Below are 26,726 nucleotides of genomic sequence, written 5' to 3'. Positions count from 1 at the left end.
CTTCACATTTTTGTAATAGCACAGTTTCCTAGAAAACTGGAATGGGTGAGCGGAGAGAGTAAAGGCTTCTGTGTAACACCATCACCACACTGTAGAGTTTTATGACCAGGAACCTCTTATGGCAGCATTTCTATCACTGTGTATCCTTCCTGGAATGAGGACTTTCTCCCCTCTTTTATTAAAAACATCATTGTGTATGGTTCACCAAAACTACGATTCCACATTAGAGATTCATGGATATTTTGTATATCAATTGACCATTATTTTCTCAGAGCGTATTGTGCCAATAGTAACCGGATAATAAGTATTATTGTAAGTGGCATATTTTGTGATGTAAGTAGTTACATAGCCATGTTAGTCCCTTGCTTATTTTTATTTTCTGTACTTTTCTGGTTACAGACCAATTCACATGGCGACACAGTGAAAACCTTGTATTTCAGTTACCTTGCAGTCCTTCAGAAGGTAGCTAACCATGTTGCATTACTGCAGGCTGCTAGCACCTCCAAACAACAGGTTTGGGTTGGCTTTTTAAATTTCTTTGTGATGCTATTTGGAATAAGTATTGTATATTTGGTATAAAATTTATTAGCCAAATATCCTTAAGTTATTTTTGTATGAAATTTAAGAGGTTACTGACTTGCTTGTTTTTTAATTTAGGTATAAAAGAAGTATATGCACTTAAATTTTTAATCAAAGTGAGAAAAGTTAACCTTAAATTAAAATAACTTTTTATGCCTCTGATAATGTTCATATATTTATTTTCCTAACATCTTTTGATATAATTACTAATTAAAGATATTTGATGAGTCAGTCCTAATTCCACTAATAATGTGTCTAATTACATTTATCTTATCTACTGGATTAAAATAAGGATTTATAATAGTCTGTATATTAAATATTAGGAGTGCCTCCCAAACTGGCAAAAATCAGTAATTTCAGAATTTAGGCATACATGCAGTTGTTTACTTTAGTCATTTCAATTGTGTCTTATTCTAAAGCACAATGTAAATAAAAAAGATCTTTTTTAAAACCTTTTTATATAATGATTTTATATTTTCTTTTTGTGTGATAGGCTTGAGGCTGTTCAAATGTAATTTTAAAAGACTGGTCTTTGAGAAGTATTCAGTTCCTTATTTTGGAAATCTTAAAAAAAAGTAACAGCAAAATTAATAGCCATATCACTATCTCAGAACTCATCAAAGCCATATATGATTAACATATCACTTTAAGGTTTTCTGAATTAGAGAAGGTAAAATCTTCAACCTAGGAAGGAATATATATTCCTTCTAAATAGATTTTTTTCATAAATGATTTCAATTTATACAGGTTTAAATTGTGTTGAGATTTCTTTTCTTCTACCTTTTCCCCTTAAGGAAACACTTATCAAGAAGATATGTGATGAGGTATTTTCCAGATTCCCAGATTTTGTGCAGAAAAGCAAAGATGCAGCCTTTGAAACACTTTCTGACCCGAAATACAGTGGAAAAATGAAGGTAAGTATTCTTCTTTCAGTTTGCATACACACAAGGATGATATACAATATATTTATCAAATGGTATGACAGGGACACCAATTAATCAGAACAGATGCCCAATCATTCAGAAGAGATAGTGACCAAAGACAACTGGTATAATTGTATCAGCTCACTACGAACCCTGCGTATGGTAGATTTCTCAGTTAGTAGTAGTTACATCAAGTGTACTTCAAACTTTCCTTATTGATATATTGGATTCATGCCCTGTTAAAAATGTATGCTGTCACCACATATATAATATCTTGTCTTCAAATGTTTAAGGAAGTAATCTACCAGAAATAAAAATGTTAATGCCAAATAAGAGGATGAGGATAGCCAGTAGTTCCAAATTTGAGAAAGGAACTACTTGAAGAGTTCAAGGTGGACAGGCCTTCTATGTCTAGACCTAATTTTCCGGCTCTTGTTTTTACTTGCTGACCTAGATTGTAAGGTTGCTAAATCTCATTTGTGACAAGTGGACATTTGCTGTATACCAGAAAACTGACCTGTTGGTGCTGCTCTTGGTGGTGTATTACTGAGGGAGGGGTGTGAAAAGTAAGGCTAGGTTCTCCAAACATGTCCAGGCCTTTGGGAATTTCCTGTGACAGCTGTGTGAAATACTGACAGCTTCAAGCCACCTTGCAATAGAATTTGTTTGTTTAACCCTTTAATAACTATCAAGAAACTTTATTTATGGATTCAGATTTTTACAGAACAATTCCCAATTATTATGTTTTAATTAAGAAAAAATAAATTATTTCTTTTGGCAAAAAATAAAAAATAAAAAGGAAGTAATTTAAAATAGTCAGGTTTTTTTCCCCTTAAAATCCTGCAAATATTCTTAAAACATAATGTACATAAGCACACAATAGTTTGCTTGGACGTCTAAATTCAATGAAATAAAATAAAAGCTAGGAAGATTACCTTAAAAACTTGTGTATTTTTTTTACTGAGATGTAATTGACATCTGACATTGTATTAGTTTTAAGTGTATAATAGAATGATTCGATATATATATAGAGAGAGAGAGAGAAATGACTGCCCCATTAAGTTTAGTTAACGTTCATCACAATACATATTTACAATTTTTTTTCTTGGGCTGAGAACTTTTAATATTAGCCACTTTCAGGTATCAATGTGGTATTGTTAACTATAGTTACCATACTGTACGTTACATCCCCAAGAACTTATTTGTCTTATAACTGGAAATTTGTACCTTTTGACCACCTTCACCCATTTTACCCACTCCCCACCCCCTGCTTCTGACTACCACTAATCTGTTCTCTGTACCTATGAGGTTTTTTGTTTTTTAGATTCCACTAAGTAAGATCATACTGTAATTGTCTTTCTCTCTCTGACTTATTTCACTTAGCACAGTGCCCTCAAGGTCTAACCATGTTGCCACAATGGCAGGATTTCCTTCTTTTTCATGGCTGAATAATATTCCTTGTGTATTTTATATATATATATGTATATATGCATATATATATACACGCACACACACACACACACATATATATGTATCACATTTTCTTTATCCATTCATCTGTCAATGGACATTTATATTGTTTCCATAGTTTGTCTATTGTAAATAATACTACAGTGAATCTGGGAGGTGCAGATATCTTTTCAAGATTAGTTTCATTCTTTTGCACGTGGCTGTCCAGTTTTTCTAGCACTATTTATTGAAGAGAGCCTTTCCCCATTGTATATTCTTGGCTCCTTTGTTGTAAATTAAATGACCATATATGCACGGTTTATTTCTGGGCTGTCTATTTTGTTCCATTGATCTATGTGTCTGTTTTATGCCAATATCATACTGTTTTGATTATTTTGGCTTTGTGATATAGTTTGAAATCAGGAAGTGTGGTGCTTCCACCTTTGTTCATCTTTCTCAGGATTGCTTTGGATTTTTGGAGTTTTTTGTGGTTTCATACGAATTTTAGGATTTTTTTTTCTACTTCTGTGAAAATTGTCATTGGAATTTTGATAAGGATTGCACTGAATCTATAGATTGCTTTGGGTAGTATGAACATTTTAACAATATTAATTCTTCCAATCCATGAGCATGGAATATCTTTCCATTAATTTGTGTCTTCTTCAGTTTCTTTCATCAGTGTCTTACAGTTTTCAGTGTACAGATCTTTCTCCTCCTTGGTTAAATTCATTACTAGTTATTTTACTCTTTTTGATGTAAATGTAAATGGGATTGTTTTCTTAATTCCACTTTCTGATAGTTCTTTATTAATCTACAAAAATGCAAGTGAGTTTTGTATATTGATTTTGTATCTTGCAGCTTTACTGAATTTATGTATTCTAACGTTTTTTGGTGGAGTCTTTAAGGTTTTCTGTATATAATCTCATATCATCTGCAAATAGTGACAGTTTTACTTTTCCTTTCTGATTTGGATGCCTTTTTTTTTCTTGCATAATTGCTCTGGCTAGGACTTCTAGTACAATAAAAGTGTCAAGAGTGAACATCGTAGTCTTGTTCCTAATCTTTGAGGAAAAGCTTTCAGTTTTTCATCATTAATTATGATACTAGCTGTGGGCTTATCATATATAACCTTTATTATGTTGAGGTATGTTCCCTCTATACTCACTTCATAAAAATTGTGTATTTTTAAAATAAATAAGTTTGTATTAGAGAGAACGTCCTATGATTTATTATCACAACAAATAATTCAAATCTAACAATATTTCCTAACAGTAATATTTTTGTCATCCATATTGACTTTTATTTAGTTATTTTTAAATTGAGAAATGTAAAAAGCCCAGTTAGTTTAGAACTGAGCACTTATAATCCTATAATTTAAGCCAATAGAATATTTCCAGAAATCATGGCCTTCTCTGAAAACTTCATTATTCATGGCTATTTATTTAAATTTTATTCATTGTGATTCTTCACTAAAAATTTACCACTCCTGAAATTAAATGGAATTTTATTACTCTGCACTTTATATTCTTATATATCCATTAACTATATGATTTAAAACATACTGTTAGAGTTACTTATTTAGGAATAATAGTGTTTGATTAAGATAATTATTACATTTATTTTTATTATGATTTTTAGAAAGGAATTATTGCCAGAGGCTGGGTATGTGTATTTATATGAGAAGGAAGCCTGTACTTTACTTGTTTTGTGGGAGAACACCAATAAAACAGAGACTGATGGTAGTAAGCTAGGGATATGTTTTCAAGACTGTGTTTCATCATTTGATTAGCAACATCCTCTCGTGATCTAGTAATACAAAACTTACAGGCTTATAATGGAATTATTGCCTGTGGGGTTAAGAACTCCGAATTGCATATACTTCTTGAATTCAGGTGATAAAAGATCCTAGATCTGCTTCTTTTATTATAGGTTAGCCTGCAGCTGCAGTTTATTTGTGGACATAATACCTACTGTACCCATCATAGCCTCAAAGCTATACTCATGAACTCCAGCTCTTTCTCTTAAGTGCCAAGGTCTTTTTTGACCTCAACTACTATTCAAGGGGATGGGCACAAAGTTGCACTCATTCCCCTGATGAGAATCCTCATTTTCCCTTTAATTCCCTTGGGAAATACCACAGAGTCTTATTGTGGAGGGTGGAAAAAAGACTAGGAAACCCAATTTAGTGCTGTTGGAATCATACAAGGGTCATGTTCATCTCTAGGCCTGACTGATTTGAGAAAAATTAGATCTAAGATTCATTAACTGTGAACATCCTCAAATTTAGGATTCCTTTACAGGTGGATTGTCTTGTTCTGTGGAGGACAACTGAGTGACAAAACATTGGGTCTGTATTATTAAGACTCCAACTATAGTGACCACTCTGTTATTTCTGAAATTTTTAGTAAGGAATCTTAGCTTACAGTTATTCATTTAACTAGTAAGGGTTTTTTTTGTTTTTTTTGTTTTTTAACTAGCCTAATAAAGACCTTCAGTGCAAAAACATTCACTTTCCATATTACTTTTTTTTGTTTTTACTATAAAATGTTCAAGAATACCTGAAATTGTAATAGGTATGATACCCTCAAACAATCAGAGTGGATTTCTGTGCATCATATCCTTGTCTTAAAATGTTAATGTCTGTAAGAGAATGATAAGAGAAGCCACAGACTGGTAAGAATTTATTTGCAAAACAATAAGGGACTGGTATCTAAAATGTACAAGGAACTCTTAGAACTCAACAATAAGAAAATAAACGATCCAATTTAAAATACACAAAAGATCTGAACAGATATTTCACCAGAGAAGATATACAGATGGCAAATAAGCATATGAAAAAATTCTCAACATCATATGTCATTAGGGAATTGCTAATTAAAACGAGATATCACTAGACAACTATGGCTAAACTCAAAACACTGACACCACGCAATAGGAACTCTTATTGCTGGTGAGAATGCAGAGTGGTACAGCCACTTTGGAAGACAGTTTGGCAGTTTCTTACAAAGCTAAACATATTCTTACCACAGGATCCACTAATCGTGCTCCTTGGTATTTACCCAAATTAGTTTAAAACTTATGTCTGCATAAGAGCCTGTACACAGATGGTTATGGCAACTTCATTTGTAATTGCCCAAACTTGGAAGCAACCAAGATGTCCTTCAATAGGTGAATGGGTAAACAAACTGTGGTACCTCCAGACAATGGAAAATTATTCAACAATAGAAAGAAACAGGATATCAAGTGACAAAAAGACACAGAGGCACATTGAATACATATTGCTAAGTGAAAGAGCCAGTCATACATACTGTATGATTCCAACTATATGACATTCTGGAAAAGGCCAAAACTATAGAGAAACAAAAAAATCAGTGGTTGCAAGGGGTTTGCAGGGAGGGAAGAATAGATAGAGAATAGGGAATTTTTAAGACAGTGAAACTATTCTGTATAATAATGTAATCATGGATGCATGTCATTATATATTTGTCAGGACCCATAGAACTGTACAACACAAGTGAACCCTAATGTAAACTATGAACTTTAATTAATAATAATTTATCAGTATTTATTCATCAGCCAAATATATCACCCTAATGCAATATGTTAATAATAAGGGAAACTGTTCAGGGAAGAGGCCGAAGTGGGGGGAGGGAGGGAGTCTGTGGGAGTTCTCTGTATACTCAGTTCTTCTGTAAATCTAAAATTCCTCTAAAATATAAAATATATTAATTTTAAAAAGTTAATGAATTATGTGAAATTCAAATGCACATGCTTTATTCAGTTATTTTATTAAAAAATAAAACTAATACAAATAAAATTTACTTTATATGTTCTCCAAGTATCAAAATAATGTTTACCTGATCTGTGACATTTTTATTTACCATTTGCTTGGTTGTCCGAGTAGCTTCTTTTTTTTTTTTTAACTCCACAGCTTTTTTTTTTTGAGAGATTGTTGCATAGAGGTCAGAGTTAGCACAATGTCTTTTCTTGCTCAACTATTAAGAGTTTTATATTGAGTATAAATTTTTTTATTTAAAAGTTTAAATGTTTATCATTTAATAAATATAATTAGTTGTTTATTGTATAGTTCAAAAAAACCTTATACTTAGTACAGAAAATTCCTTTTCTTTCCTTTGTGGTTTGCTTTTCCACAGTGTTCTGGAGCTGTCATTGCGAGAACGGAAATGCCTTTTTAAAAATAACAGTACTACTGTCATACACAGGCTTTGGATTATCTGTTTCCTCCCTAAAAGTGCTGCATATGGGGGCAAATTATTGGCATTTTGAGGTCAAAATCAAATCTGGAATTCAGGGCTTACTGTAAATAGAGAAATGGGAGAAAATGAGAAGAGGTGTATATCTGACTGATTATTCTGAGAAAATAAATATCAGAACTTTTAGAACCTAGGTGAAATTAAACACATTTTATTATATCTATCTAGAGAAAACTTAAATACTTCCTAAAAGGAATGCTGCTCTGTAATTTAGTTTCTGAACATATTGTAGGTATAAATAAAGTGTAATTTGGAAATTAAATTAATCCATTTAAATGCATCCCATAATCTAAAATGCTTCCTTTTTATTAAAACCAGATGAGATGAAAGAAAAGTCTTTGAGAACTTTACCTCATTATTAACAATATGATGATGAATTTCAGGTAATATCTAATACTTTATTTCTCTAACTTCGAAAAAATGAAGGGAATTATAAAAGATAACTGAGGTTATATTGTATAAAAGTAATTTTTAAGCAATTCTCAAGTGATGTTTATATGTATAAAGTATACTTTTTGTTGAAACTGGTTCACTGATGTTCTCTGGTTCCATTCTAGGTCCTTCAGCAGCTTTTAAACCATTGTAGACAAAACAAAGATAAAGTTCTTCTTTTCTCCTTTTCTACCAAGGTGAGTTTTGTCTGAAGCATATTCTTGATTGGCTCAACCCTAATTCCTGAGGCATAAAGTCTAAGAGATAAAACAGCATCCAGGTCCGCCACAGCAACAGTCAGCTCTACCCACCACCAGAGCCTCCCATCAAGCCGCTTAGATAGCCTCAACCACCAGAGGACAGATAGCAGAAGCAAGAAAAACTACAATCCTGCAGCCTGTGGACCAAAACCCACAGTTACAGAAAGATAGACAAGATGAAAAGGCAGAGGGCTATATATCAGATGAAGGAACAAGAAAAAACCCCAGAAAAACAACTAAATGAAGTGGAGATAGGCAATCTTCCAGAAAAAGAATTCAGAATAATGATAGTGAAGATGATCCAGGACCTCGGAATAAGAATGGAGGCAAAGATTGAGAAGATGCAAGAAATAATTAACAAAGACCTAGAAGAATTAAAGAACAAACAAACAGAGATGACCAATACAATAACTGAAATGAAAACTACACTAGAAGGAATCAATAGCAGAATAACTGAGGCAGAAGAACGGATAAGTGACCTGGAAGACAGAATGGTGGAATTCACTGCTGCGGAACAGACTAAAGAAAAAAGAATGAGAAGAAATGAAGACAGCCTAAGAGACCTCTGGGACAACATTAAACGCAACAACATTCGCATTATAGGGGTCCCAGAAGGAGAAGAGAGAGAGAAAGGGCCAGAGAAAATATTTGAAGAGATTATAGTCGAAAACTTCCCTAACATGGGAAAGGAAATAGCCACCCAAGTCCAGGAAGCGCAGAGAGTCCCATACAGGATAAACCCAAGGAGAAACACGCCGAGACACATAGTAATCAAAATGGCAAAAATTAAAGACAAAGAAAAAATATTGAAAGCAGCAAGGGAAAAACGACAAATAACATACAAGGGAACTCCCATAAGGTTAACAGCTGATTTCTCAGCAGAAACTCTACAAGCCAGAAGGGAGTGGCATGATATACTGAAAGTGATGAAAGGGAAGAACCTACAACCAAGATTACTCTACCCGGCAAGGATCTCATTTAGATTTGGTGGAGAAATCAAAAGCTTTACAGACAAGCAAAAGCTAAGAGAATTCAGCACCACCAAACCAGCTCTACAACAAATGCTAAAGGAACTTCTCTAAGTGGGAAACACAAGAGAAGAAAAGGACCTACAAAAACAAACCCAAAACAATTAAGAAAATGGTCATAGGAACATACATATCGATAATTACCTTAAACGTGAATGGATTAAATGCTCCAACCAAAACACACAGGCTTGCTGAATGGATACAAAAACAAGACCCATATATATGCTGTCTACAAGAGACCCACTTTAGACCTAGGGACACATACAGACTGAAAGTGAGGGGATGGAAAAAGATATTCCATGCAAATGGAAATCAAAAGAAAGCTGGAGTAGCTACACTCATATCAGATAAAATAGACTTTAAAGTAAAGAATGTTACAAGAGACAAAGAAGGACACTACATAATGATCAAGGGATCAATCCAAGAAGAAGATATAACAATTATAAATATATATGCACCCAACATAGGAGCACCTCAATACATAAGGCAACTGCTAACAGGTATAAAAGAGGAAATCGACAGTAACACAATAATAGTGGGGGACTTTAACACCTCACTTACACCAATGGACAGATCATCCAAAATGAAAATAAATAAGGAAACAGAAGCTTTAAATGACACAATAGACCAGATAGATTTAATTGATATTAATAGGACATTCCATCCAAAAACAGCAGATTACAGGTTCTTCTCAAGTGCGCACGGAACATTCTCCAGGACAGATCACATCTTGGGTCACAAATCAAGCCGCAGTAAATTTAAGAAAATTGAAATCATATCAAGCATCTTTTCTGACCACAATGCTATGAGATTAGAAATGAATTACAGGGAAAAAACGTAAAAAAGACAAACACATGGAGGCTAAACAATACGTTACTAAATAACCAAGACATCACTGAAAAAATCAAAGAGGAAATCAAAAAATACCTAGACACAAATGACAATGAAAACACGACGACCCAAAACCTATGGGATGCAGCAAAAGCAGTTCTAAGAGGGAAGTTTATAGCTATACAAGCCTACCTAAAGAAACAAGAAAAATCTCAAGTAAACAATCTAACCTTACACCTAAAGAAACTAGAGAAAGAAGAACAAACAAAACCCAAAGTTAGCAGAAGGAAAGAAATCATAAAGATCAGAGCAGAAATAAATGAAATAGAAACAAAGAAAATAATAGCAAAGATCAATAAAACTAAAAGCTGGTTCTTTGAGAAGATAAACAAAATTGATAAGCCATTAGCCAGACTCATCAAGAAAAAGAGGGAGAGGACTCAAATCAATAAAATCAGAAATGAAAAAGGAGAAGTTACAACAGACACTGCAGAAATACAAAGCATCCTAAGAGACTACTACAAGCAACTTTATGCCAATAAAATGGACAACCTGGAAGAAATGGACAAATTCTTAGAAAGGTATAACCTTCCAAGACTAAACCAGGAAGAAACAGAAAATATGAACAGACCAATCACAAGCAATGAAATTGAAACTGTGATTAAAAATCTTCCAACAAACAAAAGTCCAGGACCAGATGGCTTCACAGGTGAATTCTATCAAACATTTAGAGAAGAGCTAACACCTATCCTTCTCAAACTCTTCCAAAAAATTGCAGAGGAAGGAACACTCCCAAACTCATTCTATGAGGCCACCATCACCCTGATACCAAAACCAGACAAAGACACTACAAAGAAAGAAAATTACAGACCAATATCACTGATGAATATAGATGCAAAAATCCTCAACAAAATACTAGCAAACAGAATCCAACAACACATTAAAAGGATCATACACCTTGATCAAGTGGGATTTATCCCAGGGATGCAAGGATTCTTCAATATACGCAAATCAATCAACGTGATACATCATATTAACAAATTGAAGGAGAAAAACCATATGATCATCTCAATAGATGCAGAAAAAGCTTTTGACAAAATTCAACACCCATTTATGATAAAAACTCTCCAGAAAGTGGGCATAGAGGGAACCTACCTCAACATAATAAAGGCCATATATGACAAACCCACAGCAAACATCATTCTCAATGGTGAAAAACTGAAAGCATTTCCTCTAAGATCAGGAACGAGACAAGGATGTCCACTCTCACCACTATTATTCAACATAGTTCTGGAAGTCCTAGCCACGGCAATCAGAGAAGAAAAAGAAATAAAAGGAATACAAATTGGAAAAGAAGAAGTAAAACTGTCACTGTTTGCAGATGACATGATATGATACATAGAGAATCCTAAAACTGCCACCAGAAAACTGCTAGAGCTTATTAATGAATATGGTAAAGTTGCAGGATACAAAATTAATGACCAGAAATCTCTTGCATTCCTATACACTAATGATGAAAAATCTGAAAGAGAAATTATGGAAACACTCCCATTTACCATTGCAACAAAAAGAATAAAATACCTAGGAATAAACCTACCTAGGGAGACAAAAGACCTGTATGCAGAAAACTATAAGACTCTGATGAAAGAAATTAAAGATGATACCAACAGATGGAGAGATATACCATGTTCTTGGATTGGAAGAATCAACATTGTGAAAATGACTATACTACCCAAAGCAATCTACAGAGTCAATGCAATCCCTATCAAATTACCAATGGCATTTTTTACGGAACTAGAACAAATCATCTTAAAATTTGTATGGAGACACAAAAGACCCCGAATAGCCAAAGCAGTCTTGAGGGAAAAAAAAGGAGCTGGAGGAATCAGACTCCCTGACTTCAGACTATACTACAAAGCTACAGTAATGAAGACAATATGGTACTGGCACAAAAACAGAAACAGAGATAAATGGAACAAGATAGAAAGCCCAGAGATTAACCCACGTACCTATGGTCAACTAATCTATGACAAAGGAGGCAAAGATATACAATGGAGAAAAGACAGTCTCTTCAATAAGTGGTGCTGGGAAAACTTGACAGCTACATATAAAAGAATGGAAATAGAACACTCCCTAATACCATACACAAAAATAAACTCAAAATGGATTTGAGACCTAAATTTATGACTGGACACTATAAAACTCTTAGAGGAAAACATCGGAAGAACACTCTTTGATGTAAATCACAGCAAGATCTTTCTTGATCCACTTCCTAGAGTAATGGAAATAAAAACAAAAATAAACAAATGGGACCTAATGAAACTTCAAAACTTTTGCACAGCAAAGGAAACCATAAACAAGACGAAAAGACAACCCTCAGAATGGGAGAAAATATTTGCAAACGAATCAACGGACAAAGGATTAATCTCCAAAATATATAAACAGCTCATTCAGCTCAATATTAAAGAAACAAACACCCCAATCCAAAAATGGGCAGAAGACCTAAATAGACATTTCTCCAAAGAAGACATACAGACGGCCACAAAGCACATGAAAAGATGCTCAACATCACTAATTATTAGAGAAATGCAAATCAAAACTACAATGAGGTATCACCTCACACCAGTTAGAATGGGCATCATCAGAAAATCTACAAACAACAAATGCTGGAGAAGGTGTGGAGTAAAGGGAACCCTCTTGCACTGTTGGTGGGAATGTAAATTGATACAGCCACTATGGAGAACAATATGGAGGTTCCTTAAAAAACTAAAAATAGAATTACCATATGACCCAGCAATCCCACTACTGGGCATATACCCAGAGCAAACCATAATTCAAAAAGTCACATGCACCTGAATGTTCATTGCAGCACTATTTACAATAGCCAGGTCATGGAAGCAACCTAAATGCCCATCAACAGACGAATGGATAAAGAAGTTGTGGTACATATATACAATGGAATATTACTCAGCCATAAAGAGGAACGAAATTGAGTCATTTGTTGAGACGTGGATGTATCTAGAGACTCATACAGAGTGAAGTAAGTCAGAAAGAGAAAAACAAATATCGTATATTAACGCATGTATGTGGAACCTAGAAAAATGGTACAGATGAGCCGGTTTGCATGGCAGAAGTTTAGACACAGATGTAGAGAATGGACATATGGACACCAAGGGGGGAAAACTGTGGTGGGGTGGGGATGGTGTTGTGCTGAATTGGGCGATTGGGATTGACATGTATACACTGATGTGTATAAAATTGATGCCTAATAAGAAGTTCCAGTATAAAAAAACAAACAAAACAACTAATACTAAACTTTCATTGGGTTATTTGTATGGAAATATGTTAATATAAATGTTTCAGACATTACATGAAATTTCTAAAAATCTTATATGTTCTGGTATAATGTTATAAGTCATAATCCTAGTTATTACCTTAAAATGTATATTTCAGAAATAACTAATTTTCTTGTCAACTGCATTATTATGAAGTCTCATCAAATTTTTAACTGTGGTCATTTTTAAGTCTTTTGTCATTTACAGACAGTTCTGGGTGTACTCTGATGCTTTTGCAAATATGTTCCTATAAAAGGGTTTCATCTTTAAGAAATTCATGGAAAAGACTCTGACAAATACAGGTTTCTGGTAACTGAATGTACTGCTGAACTGAATGAATAAGCATTTTCAGAACTCTAATGAAAAACTGATGAACTCATAAAAGTGCTAACAAAAGATCAAGATGAAAAAAAAAATTAATTACATGGGACTGAGTGAACTGATGAGGATGAGTATAATTTTTGTGACTTTCTGTCTGAATTAAAAAAAAAAAAATCCCACAGGGACTCAGAGGCAAAGAATATACAAATCAATTTTCACTGCAAAGTAAAGGAGCTGTTACAGTGGAGGATTACTGGACTGAATGTCAATATTATGACATAGTATGAGTGTGTTTCATGTTTGGTAATTGCAATCATTGTTGCTTTTGTTGTGGTCATCCATGTACAATGCTTGGTGTCAGTCTATTTATCTCTTGTAAAAATAAAATACAGTGTGTGTGTGTGGAAAAAAAAAAAAAAACAGCATCCAGCCACATTTACTATCTTATGTATCTTCTGTAGGAAATGGTAATAAAGGAAGAACTTTTAAAACAGATACTAAAATTTCAATTGTATCAGAGTTGCTTACTGTCAAATAGCAAACTCAAAGATAAATTTCTAATTCTCTGTTGATGTTTTTGTTAATAATTAAAGTGTTCTTTAAGACATTTAAGTAATTTTAGAATGTGGAAAATAGCAAAAATAATGTAATATATTTACATAAGTGAGTTAGCCAATACTTTTCTTTTTATTCCGTTTTAGTTTAAAAAACTAAAAATTGATTTTTTTTCCCCTGAAAGATTGATTTTTCTTTTTTTAAAACAAAGGTTGCTGAACACTAAAGTCAGTTTCAGTATAATGGGAAGATATATATGAGTCAGAAATTAGAAAAATATTTGTTGCTCTTGTAATTATAAGAAATTGTGACCAGCAATATTAATACTTAGTAAAGCTCATCTCTATAATGGTATGAAACTTATTAAACCATGAGTTTGTCTTTGCACGTCTCTGTATCTTTTCTGTAGTTGCTCGATGTGCTGCAGCAATACTGTATGGCATCTGGGCTTGATTACCGACGACTTGATGGAAATACAAAATCAGAGGAAAGAATCAAGATTGTGAAAGAGTTCAACAGTACACAGGATGTTAACATTTGCCTTGTCTCCACAATGTAAGAAAATAAAATTTGATAACTTGATTTTTATCTAATTGCTTTTAAGATTTAAGGTAATCTTTAAACTAGTACTGGATTTTCAGTGGTTACGCTTGTATTGCTTTGTTTCATTTAGCTTTAAGAAGAAGCAAAAAAAATGCTGTTAATTTTGACTGAAATAACAATATCTTGAGTTTTATTTAAACTTTTCTCTCAGTTCCCTTATCACTGAATTCTCTTTATATGTCTGGCTTTATTTTTTAAAAATCCAAAAAATGGATGTTTCCTCAGAAATTTTCTGTACTGTTTTGACTCATGTCTTGTGGTTAGAGCAATCAGACTTAATTGGATAATCAAGTTATTAATCAAATAGCTGAGAATGATAGGTAGCAGTGGTTTTTGAACTGTGATCAAGGAGCCCTTGAGAACCCACAGTGCTTAGTGGGCCAGGAGTTTCCCTCCTCTGTCTCTACCTGGTCTCAAGCAGAGCAGCTCAACATTTATAGGTTTTATAAAAGTTAAATCAATTCTAACACCTATTTATGAATCTCTCAATAAACTTTTTAAGAAATACACTCACTTTAGAGAAAGATTTGATATAAACACCTAAGATTAATCCCTTTTGGGGGGTAACAAATCTGTAACTTTCAGCATCTAATGTAATAAGTATTTTATAGATGTGCTTCCACTATCTTTCAAAAAGAATTTCAAAGGACTTTTATTTATTTATTTATTTATTTTAAATTGAAGTATAGTTGACTTACAATGTCATTTGTGTTAGTTTCAGGTGTATAGCACAGTGATTCAGTTATATATATATACATATATATGTGTGTGTGTGTGTGTGTATATATATATATATATATATATATATATATATATATTCTTTTTCAGATTCTTTTCCCTTATAGGTTATTACAAAATACTGAGTATAGTTCCCTGTGCTATACAGTAGATCCCTGTTGATTATGTGTCTTATCTCTAGTAGTGTATATATGTTAATCCCATCATCTTAATATATCCCTCCCCTCCCTTTGTCTGTGAGTCTCTTTCTGTTTTGGAAAGTTCATTTGTAACTTTTTTTTTTCTAGATTCCACATGTAAGTGATATCATACGATGTTTATCTTTCTCTGTCTGGCTTACTTCACTTAGTATGATAATGTCAAGGTCCATCCATGTTGCTGCAAATGGCAGTATTTCATTCTTTTTTATCGCTGAGTAATATTCCATTGTGTGTGTGTATATTATATATATATATATACCACATCTTTATCCATTTATCTGTTGATGGACATTTAAGCTGCTTCCATTTCTTGGTTATTGTAAATAGTGCTGCAGTGAACACTGGGGTGCATGTATCTTTTCAAATTATAGTTTCCTCTGGATATATGCCCAGGAGTGAGATTGCAGGATCATATGGTAGCTCTATTTTAGTTTTTTGAGGAACCTCATACTGTTTTCCATAGTGGCTGTACCAATTTACATTCCCACCAACAGTGTAGGAGGGTTCCCTTTTTTCCACACCCTCTCCAGCATTTATTATTTGTAGACTTTTTGATGATGGCCATTCTGACTGTAGTGAGGTGATACTTCATTGTAGTTTTGATTTGCATTTCTCTAATAATTAGTGATGTTGAGCATTTTTTCATGTGACTGTTGGCAATCTGTATGTCTTCTTTGGAGAAATGTCTGTATAGATCTTCTGCCCATTTTTTGATTGGGTTGTTTTTTGATATTGAGCTGTATAAGCTGTTTGTATATTTTAGAAAGTAATCTCAAGGGACTTTTAAAATAAACATGTAAAATACAAAAAATGAAAAACTAAGTCAAAATAAAAATTACTTTGGGAATTCTCTGGCACTCCAGTGGTTAGGACTCGGCACTTTCATTGTCATGGCCTGGTTTCAATCCCTGGTCAGGGAACTAAGGTCCCACAAGCTGCACGGTGTGGTCAAAAAAAAATTAAAAGAGAAAAAAGAAAAAAAAATTACTTAAAATGAGGAATCAAGTGTTATATATGATGAGTGAACTACTTAACTGTTGAGCACTAAAATTCTTGAATTCTTGCAACTAAGGCCCAAGCAGAGAAGCTCTAGATTTCCATTTTCCTGTGAATGAATTCAAGAAGTAATTTCACACATGAGTCCTTAAATACAAAGTATTAAATGACATAGAATCCTGTCTTGAGCTAAGTTTTATAAGACACACATAAGCATTCTTATTTTTTAAATAATGTTTTTTTAAAGTAATACCCACAAATCAATCAATGTGATATACCACATTAACACATTGAAGAATAAAAATCATATGGTCATCTCAATAGATGAAGAAAAAGTTTGACAAAATTCAACATCCATTTACCATAAAAACTCTCAACAAAGTGGGTATACAGGGAACATACCTCAACATAATAAAGGCCATATATGAAAAACCCACAGCTAATAATATACTCAATGGTAAAAAGCTGAAAACTTTTCCTATAAGGTGAGGAACAAAAGAAGGATGCCCAGTTCTCACCAGTTCTATTTAACATGGTACAATGATTCCTAGCCACAGTAATCAGATAAGGAAGATTAAAAGGCATACAAATTGGAACAGAAGAAGCAAAATTGTCAGTATTTGCAGATATCATGATTCTACATATAGAAAACCCTAAAGACATTACCAAAAACCTATTAGAACTAATAAATTCAGTAAAGTTGCAGGACACAAAATTAACATACAGAAATCTGTTGCATTACTATACCAAATAATGAACTATCAGAGAAATTAAGGAAACAATTTTATTTACAATTGCATCAAAAAGAATATAATACCTAGGAATAATTTTAACTAAGGAGGTGAAAGACATGTACACTGAAAACTATAACACAAATATGAAAGAAATTGAAGACAACACAAATAAATGGAAAGATATACCATGTTAATGGATTGGAAGAATTAACATTGTTAAAATGTCCATATAACCCAAAGCAATCTTCATATTCAATACAGTCCCTATCAAAATACCCATGGCATTTTTCACAGAATAGATAGTCCTAAAATTTGTATGGAACCACAAAAATCCCAAATAGCCAAAGCAGCTTGAGAAAGAAGAACAAAGCTAGGGGTGTCATGCTTCCTGATTTCAAAATCAAATGTGTGGTATACAAAGCTATAATAATCAGACAACATGGTACTGGTACAAAACCAGACACATGGATCAATGGAACAGAGTAGAGAGCCCAGAAATAAACCCACACTTACATGGTCAATTAATCTATGACAAAGGAGCCAAGAATATACAGTGGGGAAAAGATAGTCTCTTCAAAAATGATATTGAGAAAATTGGACAGACACATGTAAAAGAATGAAAGTAGACCGTTTTCTAACCCCACATGCAAAAATAAGCTCAAAGTGGATTAAACTTCTAATGTTAGACCTGAAACCATGAAACTCCTGTAAGAAAATATAAGCAGTATGCTATTGGACATTGATCTTAGTAATATTTTTTGGATCTGTCTGGGCAAGGACAACAAGAGCAAGAATAAACAAATGTGACTACATCAAACTAAAGAGCTTTGGCACAGTGAAGGAAACCATCAGTGAAATGAAAAGGCAACCTACTGAATAGAAGATAACTGTAAATGGTATGTTCAATAAGGGGTTAATACTCAAAATATATAAGGAACTCATAAAACTCAATATCAAAAAAACAATCCAATTAAGAAATCAGCAGAGGACCTGAGTAGACATATTTTCAAAGAAGACATACAGATGTCCAACAGGCACATGAAAAGGTGCTTAACATCACTAATCTTCAGGGAAATGCAGATCAAACAAAAAAGAGATTATCACCTCATGTCTGTCAGAATGGCTATTATCAAAAAGACAAGAAAAAACAAGTGTTGGTGAGGATGTGGGGAGAAGGGAACCATTGTGCACTGTTGGTGGGAATGTAAACTGATACAGTTACTATGGAAACCAGTATGGAGGTTCCTCAAAAAATTAAAAATAGAACTATCATACAATCTAGCAATTCCACTTCTAGTCATTTATCTGAAGAAATGCAAAACACTAATTTGAATAGATATATGTATCTCAGTGTTCATTGCAGCAGTATTTAGAATAGCCAAGATATGGAAGCAACCTAAGTGTCCATTGATAAATGAAGTGGATAAAGATTACACACACACATATATATACACAATGGAATATTACTTAGCCATAAAAAGAATGAAGTCTTGCTGTTTGTGACAACATGGATGGACCTAGAGGTATAATCTAAGTGAAATAAGATGGAGAAAGACTAGTACCATATGATTTCACTTACACGTGGTATCTAAAAAACAAAGCAAAAGAACAAACATAGCAAAACAGAAACAGACTCATAGATACAGAGAACAAGCTAGTGGTTACCAGGGGGGAAGGGGTGAGATAGGTGAAGGGGTTTGCAAGGTACAAAATAAAGAAGTCATGGCAATGCAATGTATAGCATAGGAATATATTCAATTTTTTAAAAAGTCTTATTTATATGTTTCAAATCTAGCTGATCAGTTTTACATATATTTTGTTTTTTATGGTTTCTAGCTTTTATTTCTTTAGTAATTTTAGTCATTTTTTAAAATATCTTTTTGAATGGCATTTTTGCTCTATTAACTCCTGTGCTTCGGGGGTGCTAATCCTTCTATTTGTTCTTCCCTCTGGCTTTTGCTTATGGTAGATGGTTTCTTCACACATTTTGTAATTTTTTATTTTGAGCTTATCTTCAGTGGGGCTTCTTTCCTCTGTGGAAATACTTTGGAGACTGGTTGTAGGAGTTCTCCATTACTGTGATTTTACTTTGACTTCTTTGTTAGGCATCCCAACCAGGACAAGAGGAGTTTTGGATTCCTGTTTTCCTGTGACTGAATTCAAAGAGTGATTTGTTACCTAAGTCCTTACATTTGTTACATAAAGAACCTTACAAGACATAATCCATTCTTTAGCTATGTTTTTCAAAAGACATATGCTCAGTTTTTGTTCTGTTTTCCTTGTTTTGCAAAAATTTATATTTAATTTCTAGGTGTTGAAACAAAAGAGTTTCACAATGGCTCAGTCCATCATTTTTGCCAGAATCCTAATTCTTCATTATCTTTTAGTTTATCAGCTTTAAACAGCTTGGACTCTTTGTTATGTTAGAGGAGGATTTAGTTTACTTACACTCCTCCCTCCCCATTTTCCACACAGTCTTTACTATTTTTATTTTTATTATTTGTCTATAAATTACTTTTTTAACCTGAAATAATATACTTCAATCTTTGATTTTTAGTCCAGCAACTTCCTACAATATCTTTTAAGTACTTGTAATGTGTGGTATTAGCATTAGCACACATCCACCCTTCCTTCTACTTTTGCCACCTGTCCATATCGTCTGTCAGCTATTTTAGCAAATAACTTTGTATGCCAGAATATATAGAAAGTAAATTTTATGTTATCTTTGAATATCAGCAAATGTCTTTTATGTGCTCTCTCACTTGCTACTTTGGCCAACTGTAGAATTCTAGATTGAAAATAATTTCCTCTCACATCTTTGTGGTATTACAACATTGTTTTCTGGTATTTAGTGTTGGTGAATTTTTGTCTAATGCCAATCTGATTCTCCTTCCTCTTTGTGAACTCACAAGAGTTTCTCTTCATCTGTTGTATTCTGAAATTTCACAATGATATTTGAGTCTTGGTCTGGGTTTTTGTTCATTTATTTTGCTGGGCATAATCTGAGGGCTTGTATTTTTCAACTCTGGAAAATTCTCTTTGATTATTTCTTTGACAATGGCTTCTCTTCCATTTCCTTTGGTATTTCTCTCAGACGCTAGGTTATCTGATTTTAGGGCTCCTACAATGATTCTTTTTTTTTTTCCAGCCGCACTATGCAGCTCGTGGGATCTTAGTTCCCTGACCAGGGATCGAACCCGGGCCCTTGGCTGTGAAAGCTTGGAGTCCTAACCACTGAACCGCCAGGGAATTCCCCTACAATGATTCATTAAACCTCTGAACTTGGACTCTTACTTCATATTTTTATCTTTTTTGCTCTGTATTCTGAAAAATGTCATTTTCCGATGTTATTATTTTATTTTAAATAACTGATTTTTAGTCTTTTTTTTTTTTAAGCCCTTGTTCTCTGAATTATCTTTATTCTGAAATGTCAACACCTTAAAGCTTCACTTTCCATAATCATCTCATTCAGTTAATTAAGGAAGAGTTATCTGGCATTTTTCCTTGGGTTGGGATTTTTATTGGAATCACTGAATTTATAAATGACTTTGGAGAAAAGTGACATTTTAATGCCATCGAACCTTCCTATCTACGAACATGGTATCTCTTACTTATATTTAGGTTTCTCAGAAGTATTTGTTCAAGTGACTACTTCATTCCACCTTTTATAATAGTTAATACATAACAGTAAAATTTAATTCATTGACAGAATTTTTTTGTGGAACATTAAGATATGGTTAAAATACAATTTTTTACATATTTATTGATACAAAATAGAATGTGGAAGACCTAAGGAATGAATAGCCTGCATGTTTATTAGCAATCTATCTTAATACCATTCCTCAGCTTGAAGAGGGCTATATTCTAAATATTTTATTGCTTAAGGAGTAAGCCTTTGCTGTTATCCATATGAGAGGAGTGAGAGGTTTGAAAATTTATGAGTCTGAGTTGTATTATCGTCAAATAGAGAATCATCTCATCTCTAGAGATAGAGTTTAGAGATTATTTTTTCTTTAAAAGAAACATTGCCTCTTCTTTAACTCGGACAGTCTTAAGTTGTAACTTCAGAATATCTTTGAAGATTGTTACCTCAAGTGGTGACCTTCCTGTGACTCATTTAGGGCATCTGAAATAAATTCATGCATATCTTACTGACAAGAAGCTAACTGAACAGTTGACTAGACTTACTTTTGGTGTTAAGTGTTAGAAAATACTTCTTGATTTCCAGTTTTATTTTGATTATAACTGGTTGATTTTTCACATAACTAGTCTAATTATATAATCTTATGAACCTTGTTCCTTCAGAATTTTCCCCATCACCGTAATAGACAGATAAACTTCTAACTTCTCTTCTACTTGTTGGGTATCTAAATCCCACCCACTCCTGTAATTTACCCATTTTTTAAATCCTTTCCCAAACTTCCTCTTTATCCCACCTAACTTCTTTCTTTGAGTTCAAGTCTCTGTGACATCTTTATGCTGTTGCCTCTAATAAGTAATTTTCCAAAGGAGAAAATTCAATTTCTATTGAATATTGAACAAGTCAGGATACTTGGGTTTGAATCCAGACACTGGCCACCTCAGAGACCTTGAGCAAGTTAATCAGTATTTCAGATTCTCAATTTTCTCATCTGTAAAATGAGAATAATAGTTAACTCATAGAGCTGTGTTGAGGATGAAAGAATAAGATATATGAAAATATCTTGCACCATTCCTGGTATATAGTAGATGCTCAATAAATGTTAATTTTTTTCTATTTTGATAGAAACTGTATAAGAGAAGATTATTAACATTTTCCGTCCCTGGATGGTTAGTATCTAGTGTAAAGCATTATCTAAGTGTGAGTTACGTGATGGTCTAAGCATCTGAAAAGGGAAAATCAGCAAGAGAAAGCCTCAGTGAAAGCTTTGAAGGTTGAGATTAGAAAAACGAAGAAAATGAAGAAAATGATTTTATTATTGGATTTTAATTTTACCTCTCCTTTAAAAAATACAAAATTTTATCATTATTATATAATAAAATAATTATTAAATGTACGGTGTTTAGACCCAGAAAATTCAGAACATGAGAAGATAACAGTTATTTTTAGGTAAAATCTAATAAGCTATGCAGGCAGCTGAAATCTTTAACTCAGTAGACAAACATTTTATATATTCAGTTTTGCTAAAAGATACATTTAGAAAAGATATCTTTAGAAATAAACTTCATTCCAAAATGAATTATTTGTATTCTGACATGTTGTGACTGATAGAAAAATGAATCTATCAAATCCATTAAGCAATATCATATTTTAAAAACTGTCAAAATATACATATATCTTTCGTGGCTTCTTTTCACTGTATATTTTAACCACAGGTCAATTAAGTGAAGATAAAGCTTTGGCTTTCCAAAGAATTGAGGGGTTTTAAACAGAGGAATGGCATACTTAGTTTTCTATATTCTGTGCTTAGAATTATTTTATGTAATGTGGGAATGGATTTAAGGTCTGAGGTAAGGGAAGACAGGAAGCCACTGAAGTAATACATACAGGTGTGACATAAAAGCTTGACCTAGGGCAAGTGAAAATAGGAATGGAGAAAGGACTCATGAAAAAACATTTTTGATGTAAATTTGACAGGACTGGATATTGGTTGGCTTTTTAGTTGTTTTATTATATCTTTCCTCTAAGTCTGTGGGTGACAAATTCTCTTAGTTTTCCTTAATCTGAGAATGTCATGATTCCCCTTTCATTCCTGAAGGATATTCTTGCTGGATATAGAATTCTGGGTTGATAGTTCTTTTAGCACTTGAAAATGCACTGCTTCCTCCTGGCCACCTTGGTTTCTAATGAGAAATCCACTGTCATTTGATGTTTCCTTAAAAGTTGTGTATCATTTCTCTCTGACTGCTTTCAAGAGTTTTTCTTTATCGTTTGTTTGCAGAAGTTTAATTATGCTGTATTTTAGCATAGGTTTCTTTGGGTTTATCATTTTGGGAGTTCATGCAACTTTTTGCATTCTATAAGTTTATCTCTTTTCCCAAATTTGGGAATTTTTCAGCTATATTTCTTTCAGTATTTTTTCAGTCTCACTCTTTTCTCCCAGGACTACAATGATAGAAGTGTTAGCTCTTCTGTTACTGTCCCTCAGGCCTCTAAGAGTGTTATTTTTTTTTTCAGTATATTTTCTTTCTGTTGTTCAGATTGGGTAAATATCAATAATATTGACGTGCTCTTATGTTTATTGATTCTGTCATTTGTCATCTCCACTGTACTATCAAGTCCATCCAGCAAGTTTTGTAATTCAGTTATTTTTCAGTTCTAAAATTTTCATTTGGTATCCTCTCTTTCTTTGCTGAGACTTTCTATTTTTAAATTGTTTCAAGCATATTTGTAATTGTTTTTTGAAGCATTTTTATTGTGGCTGCATTAAAATCCTTGTCAGATAATTCCAACATCTGATTCTTTGCAGTGTTGTCGTATGTTAATTGTCTTTTCTTATAGAAATTGAGATTTTCCTAGACCTTGGTAGGACTAGTAATTTTTTATTGTATGCTCGACATTTTGAGTATTATGTTATGAAACTCTGTATCTTATTTAAAACTTCTGTTTTACCCAGACACCATGCCAGCCACATGGGCTGGAAATCCGTGTCTCTTGCTTGGCCTCTGTTGACATCCTGAGTTTGAGGCACTTCACTGCTATTTCTCCATGGCTTCCACCCACACTACAGAGGGGCCTGGTTATAGCTGGGCAGAAATGAAAAGTTCCGGCTCCTCAATCAGTCTTCTCTGACACCACCCGAGTGAGAATGAGAGGTACCTCATTACTGTCAAAGGTGGGAATTTAGTCTCCTCACTTAGCTTTTGCTGACCAGGTTAGGGTTGGGCCACAGATTTTTTTTCTGTGGTGTTTGCAAGAATAGGCTGTTTATTATCTAACATTTTTCGGTCTTAAAACTCTGTATCTTTCCTGGTTCTTTGGCTAAAGGAAGAAGGCTTTTCTTGGGGCTTTTTTGGTCTGTGACTGTTGGCTGCTGGCATTTCCAGTTCACTGGCTTCTCCAGAGCCCAATCTGGGATATATTAGGCAAAAATGAAGCCAGGGAACTCACTGCCATGTCATTCCTTAGGTTTTGTGGTCTCTAGCCAATCTGTGTTCTCTCTACCTTTCATAATCTTGTGTTTTATTTTATATATAATGCCCAGGGTTTTTAGCTGCACTTAGTGGGAGGAATAAGGAGGAGTGCATTTTTTTAAGTGTGTATATTTATTTAGCTGGAGTATACTAGCAGTTTTTAAAACTTATGTTAGGAAAATCTTCGAGAATAGTATTTGAGTATCCAAAAAAATGTAAAAACCAGCACAACCTACTTACATGGTCTCTAATGCTCAAATTTCTTAGGGATATTCTAGAGTGGTACAAAAAAAATTGTTCCATAGCCGCTTTACTTGTGACATATTTGTGTTTTAATCACCTTACTTTTATAATGTTAATGTAATATTGTGTTGATTTGGTTATAGAAACCTGGCATGATTGAGTTAGAGAGCAAAATTTATTTTTGCTGTCTTAATGTGCTCTATTCTGTTTACTCCAGGGCTGGTGGACTAGGCCTCAATTTTGTTGGTGCCAATGTGGTTGTATTATTTGATCCTACATGGAATCCAGCCAATGATCTTCAAGCAATTGACAGGTACCATGGTGACAAAATTTAAATTGACCTGCAAATACTTTTAATCTAAAAATGCTCCTGAATTTTTTAGGTTGCTTACAATGTGACTGTGATTAGAAGATAGGGAAGACCTTGTAAAAATTTTTTTAACTTTTATTTAAGATAACCCTGAACTTCTGAATCCAAATGGCAGGCTGATAATAGCCATTAATTTTCCATTCGTCTCAAAATCCCATTATTGTGACAAGATTAATTTAGAAGAAAGAATAAATCCCCAGTACTGCAGGAAAATAGAAAGGTCACTACTAGTAGATCAGAAGTTTTGAGAAACTCATGGGAGAATTTTTATGATGAAGGAACCAGCAGGGAAAAGCCACAATCCCAAGTCAACAGGAGAGCACAGAGAAATTCAAGCATGGGATCAGCAACTTCAGGATATGGGAGTAGACTAAAGTACAGCCTTATGGGAAATTAATTAATGTGCTGACTCTAAAACAAATTCCTCTCCCACACCTTGTACATAAAGAGGGATTAACCTATAACATGTGCTCCTTGATCAAAACTGAAAGAATCATTTCATAAATTTTATAAATAAGTGGGGAATGAGGCTGACAAAAGGTTCTTGCAGTGGATGTTTGGACCAGATCATAAAGCACTGAAACCCAGCTTTCTTATACAGTCCATTTCATCAGTGTCTTATAGTTTTCTGAGTAAAGTTCTTTTACCTCCTTAGTTACATTTATTTCTAGATATTTTATTCTTTTTGATGTGATTCTGAATGGGATTATGTTCTTAATTTCTCTTTCTAATAGTTCATTGTTAGCATATAGAAATGCAGCAGATTTCTGTTTATTAATTTTGTATCCTGCAGCCTTACCAAATTCATTGATGAGCTCTAGTAGTTTTTTGCTGGCATCTTTAGAATTTTCTATGTATAGTGTCATGTCACCTGTAAACACTGACAGTTTTACTTCTTCCTCTCTAATTTGGATACTTTTATTTCTTTTTCTTGCCTAATTGCTGTGGCTAAGACTTCCAGTACTATGTTGAATAAAAGTGTCCAGAGTGGGCATTCTTCTCTTGTTCCTGATCTTAGAGAAATGCTTTCAATATTTCACCATTCAGTATGTTGTTAGCTGTGGACTTGTCATATATGACCTTTATTATGTTGAGGTATGTTCCCTCTCTACTCACTTTATTGAGAGTTTTTATCATAAATTGATGTTGAATTTTTTCAAAAGCTTTTTCCACATCTATTGAGATGACAATATGATTTTTATTCTTTAATGTGTTAACGTGGTATATCACATTGATTGATTTGCAGATATTGAACCATACTTGTGTCCCTGGGATAAATCTCACTTGATCATGGTGTATGATCCTTTTTTTTTTTTAACTGTTTTTTTCTCCATTTTCCTTTTTTTTTTTTTTTTAATCTTTATTGGAGTATAATTGCTTTACAATGTTGTGTTACTTTCTGCTCTATAACAAAATGAATCAGCTATACGTATACATATATCCCCATATCCCCTCCCTGTTGCATCTCCCTCCCATCCTCCTTATCCCAACCCTCTAGGTGGTCACAAAGCACCGAGCTGATCTCCCTGTGCTATGCAGCTGCTTCCCACTAGCTATCTGTTTTACATTTGGTAGTGTATATATGTCAGTGCCACTCTTTCACTTCTTCCCAGCTTACCCTTCCCCCTCCCCGTGTCCTCAATTCCATTCTCTACGTCTGTGTCTTTTTTCATGTCTGCCCCTAGGTTCTTCAGAATCATTTTTTTTTTTTTACATTCCATATATATGTGTTAGCATACAGT

The 26,726-nt window shown here is 33.6% G+C and overlaps 1 protein-coding gene across 6 annotated transcripts in view; it reads left to right on the top strand.

Moving 5' to 3' along the window:
• ERCC6L2 (ERCC excision repair 6 like 2) overlaps window positions 1–26,726 on the top strand; it is a 182,647-nt gene that overhangs the window by 64,709 nt on the left and 91,212 nt on the right. For 5 of the 6 annotated variants that reach the window (XM_036855634.1, XM_036855628.1, XM_036855631.1 and 2 more), the window contains exons 8-12: window positions 400–513; window positions 1,374–1,493; window positions 7,783–7,854; window positions 14,397–14,542; window positions 24,832–24,927. In XM_036855634.1, the coding sequence (XP_036711529.1) occupies window positions 400–513; window positions 1,374–1,493; window positions 7,783–7,854; window positions 14,397–14,542; window positions 24,832–24,927 (548 nt within the window). The remainder of the gene's footprint in view (window positions 1–399; window positions 514–1,373; window positions 1,494–7,782; window positions 7,855–14,396; window positions 14,543–24,831; window positions 24,928–26,726) is intronic. The other variant, XM_036855630.1, reaches the window with a different exon arrangement.

Source organism: Balaenoptera musculus, chromosome 6 (assembly GCF_009873245.2).
Source record: "Balaenoptera musculus isolate JJ_BM4_2016_0621 chromosome 6, mBalMus1.pri.v3, whole genome shotgun sequence".
NCBI classification, from domain to species: Eukaryota; Metazoa; Chordata; class Mammalia; order Artiodactyla; family Balaenopteridae; genus Balaenoptera; species Balaenoptera musculus.
The sequence above is the reverse complement of the archived record's forward strand: the minus strand, read 5'-3'. Positions and strand labels throughout refer to the sequence as shown.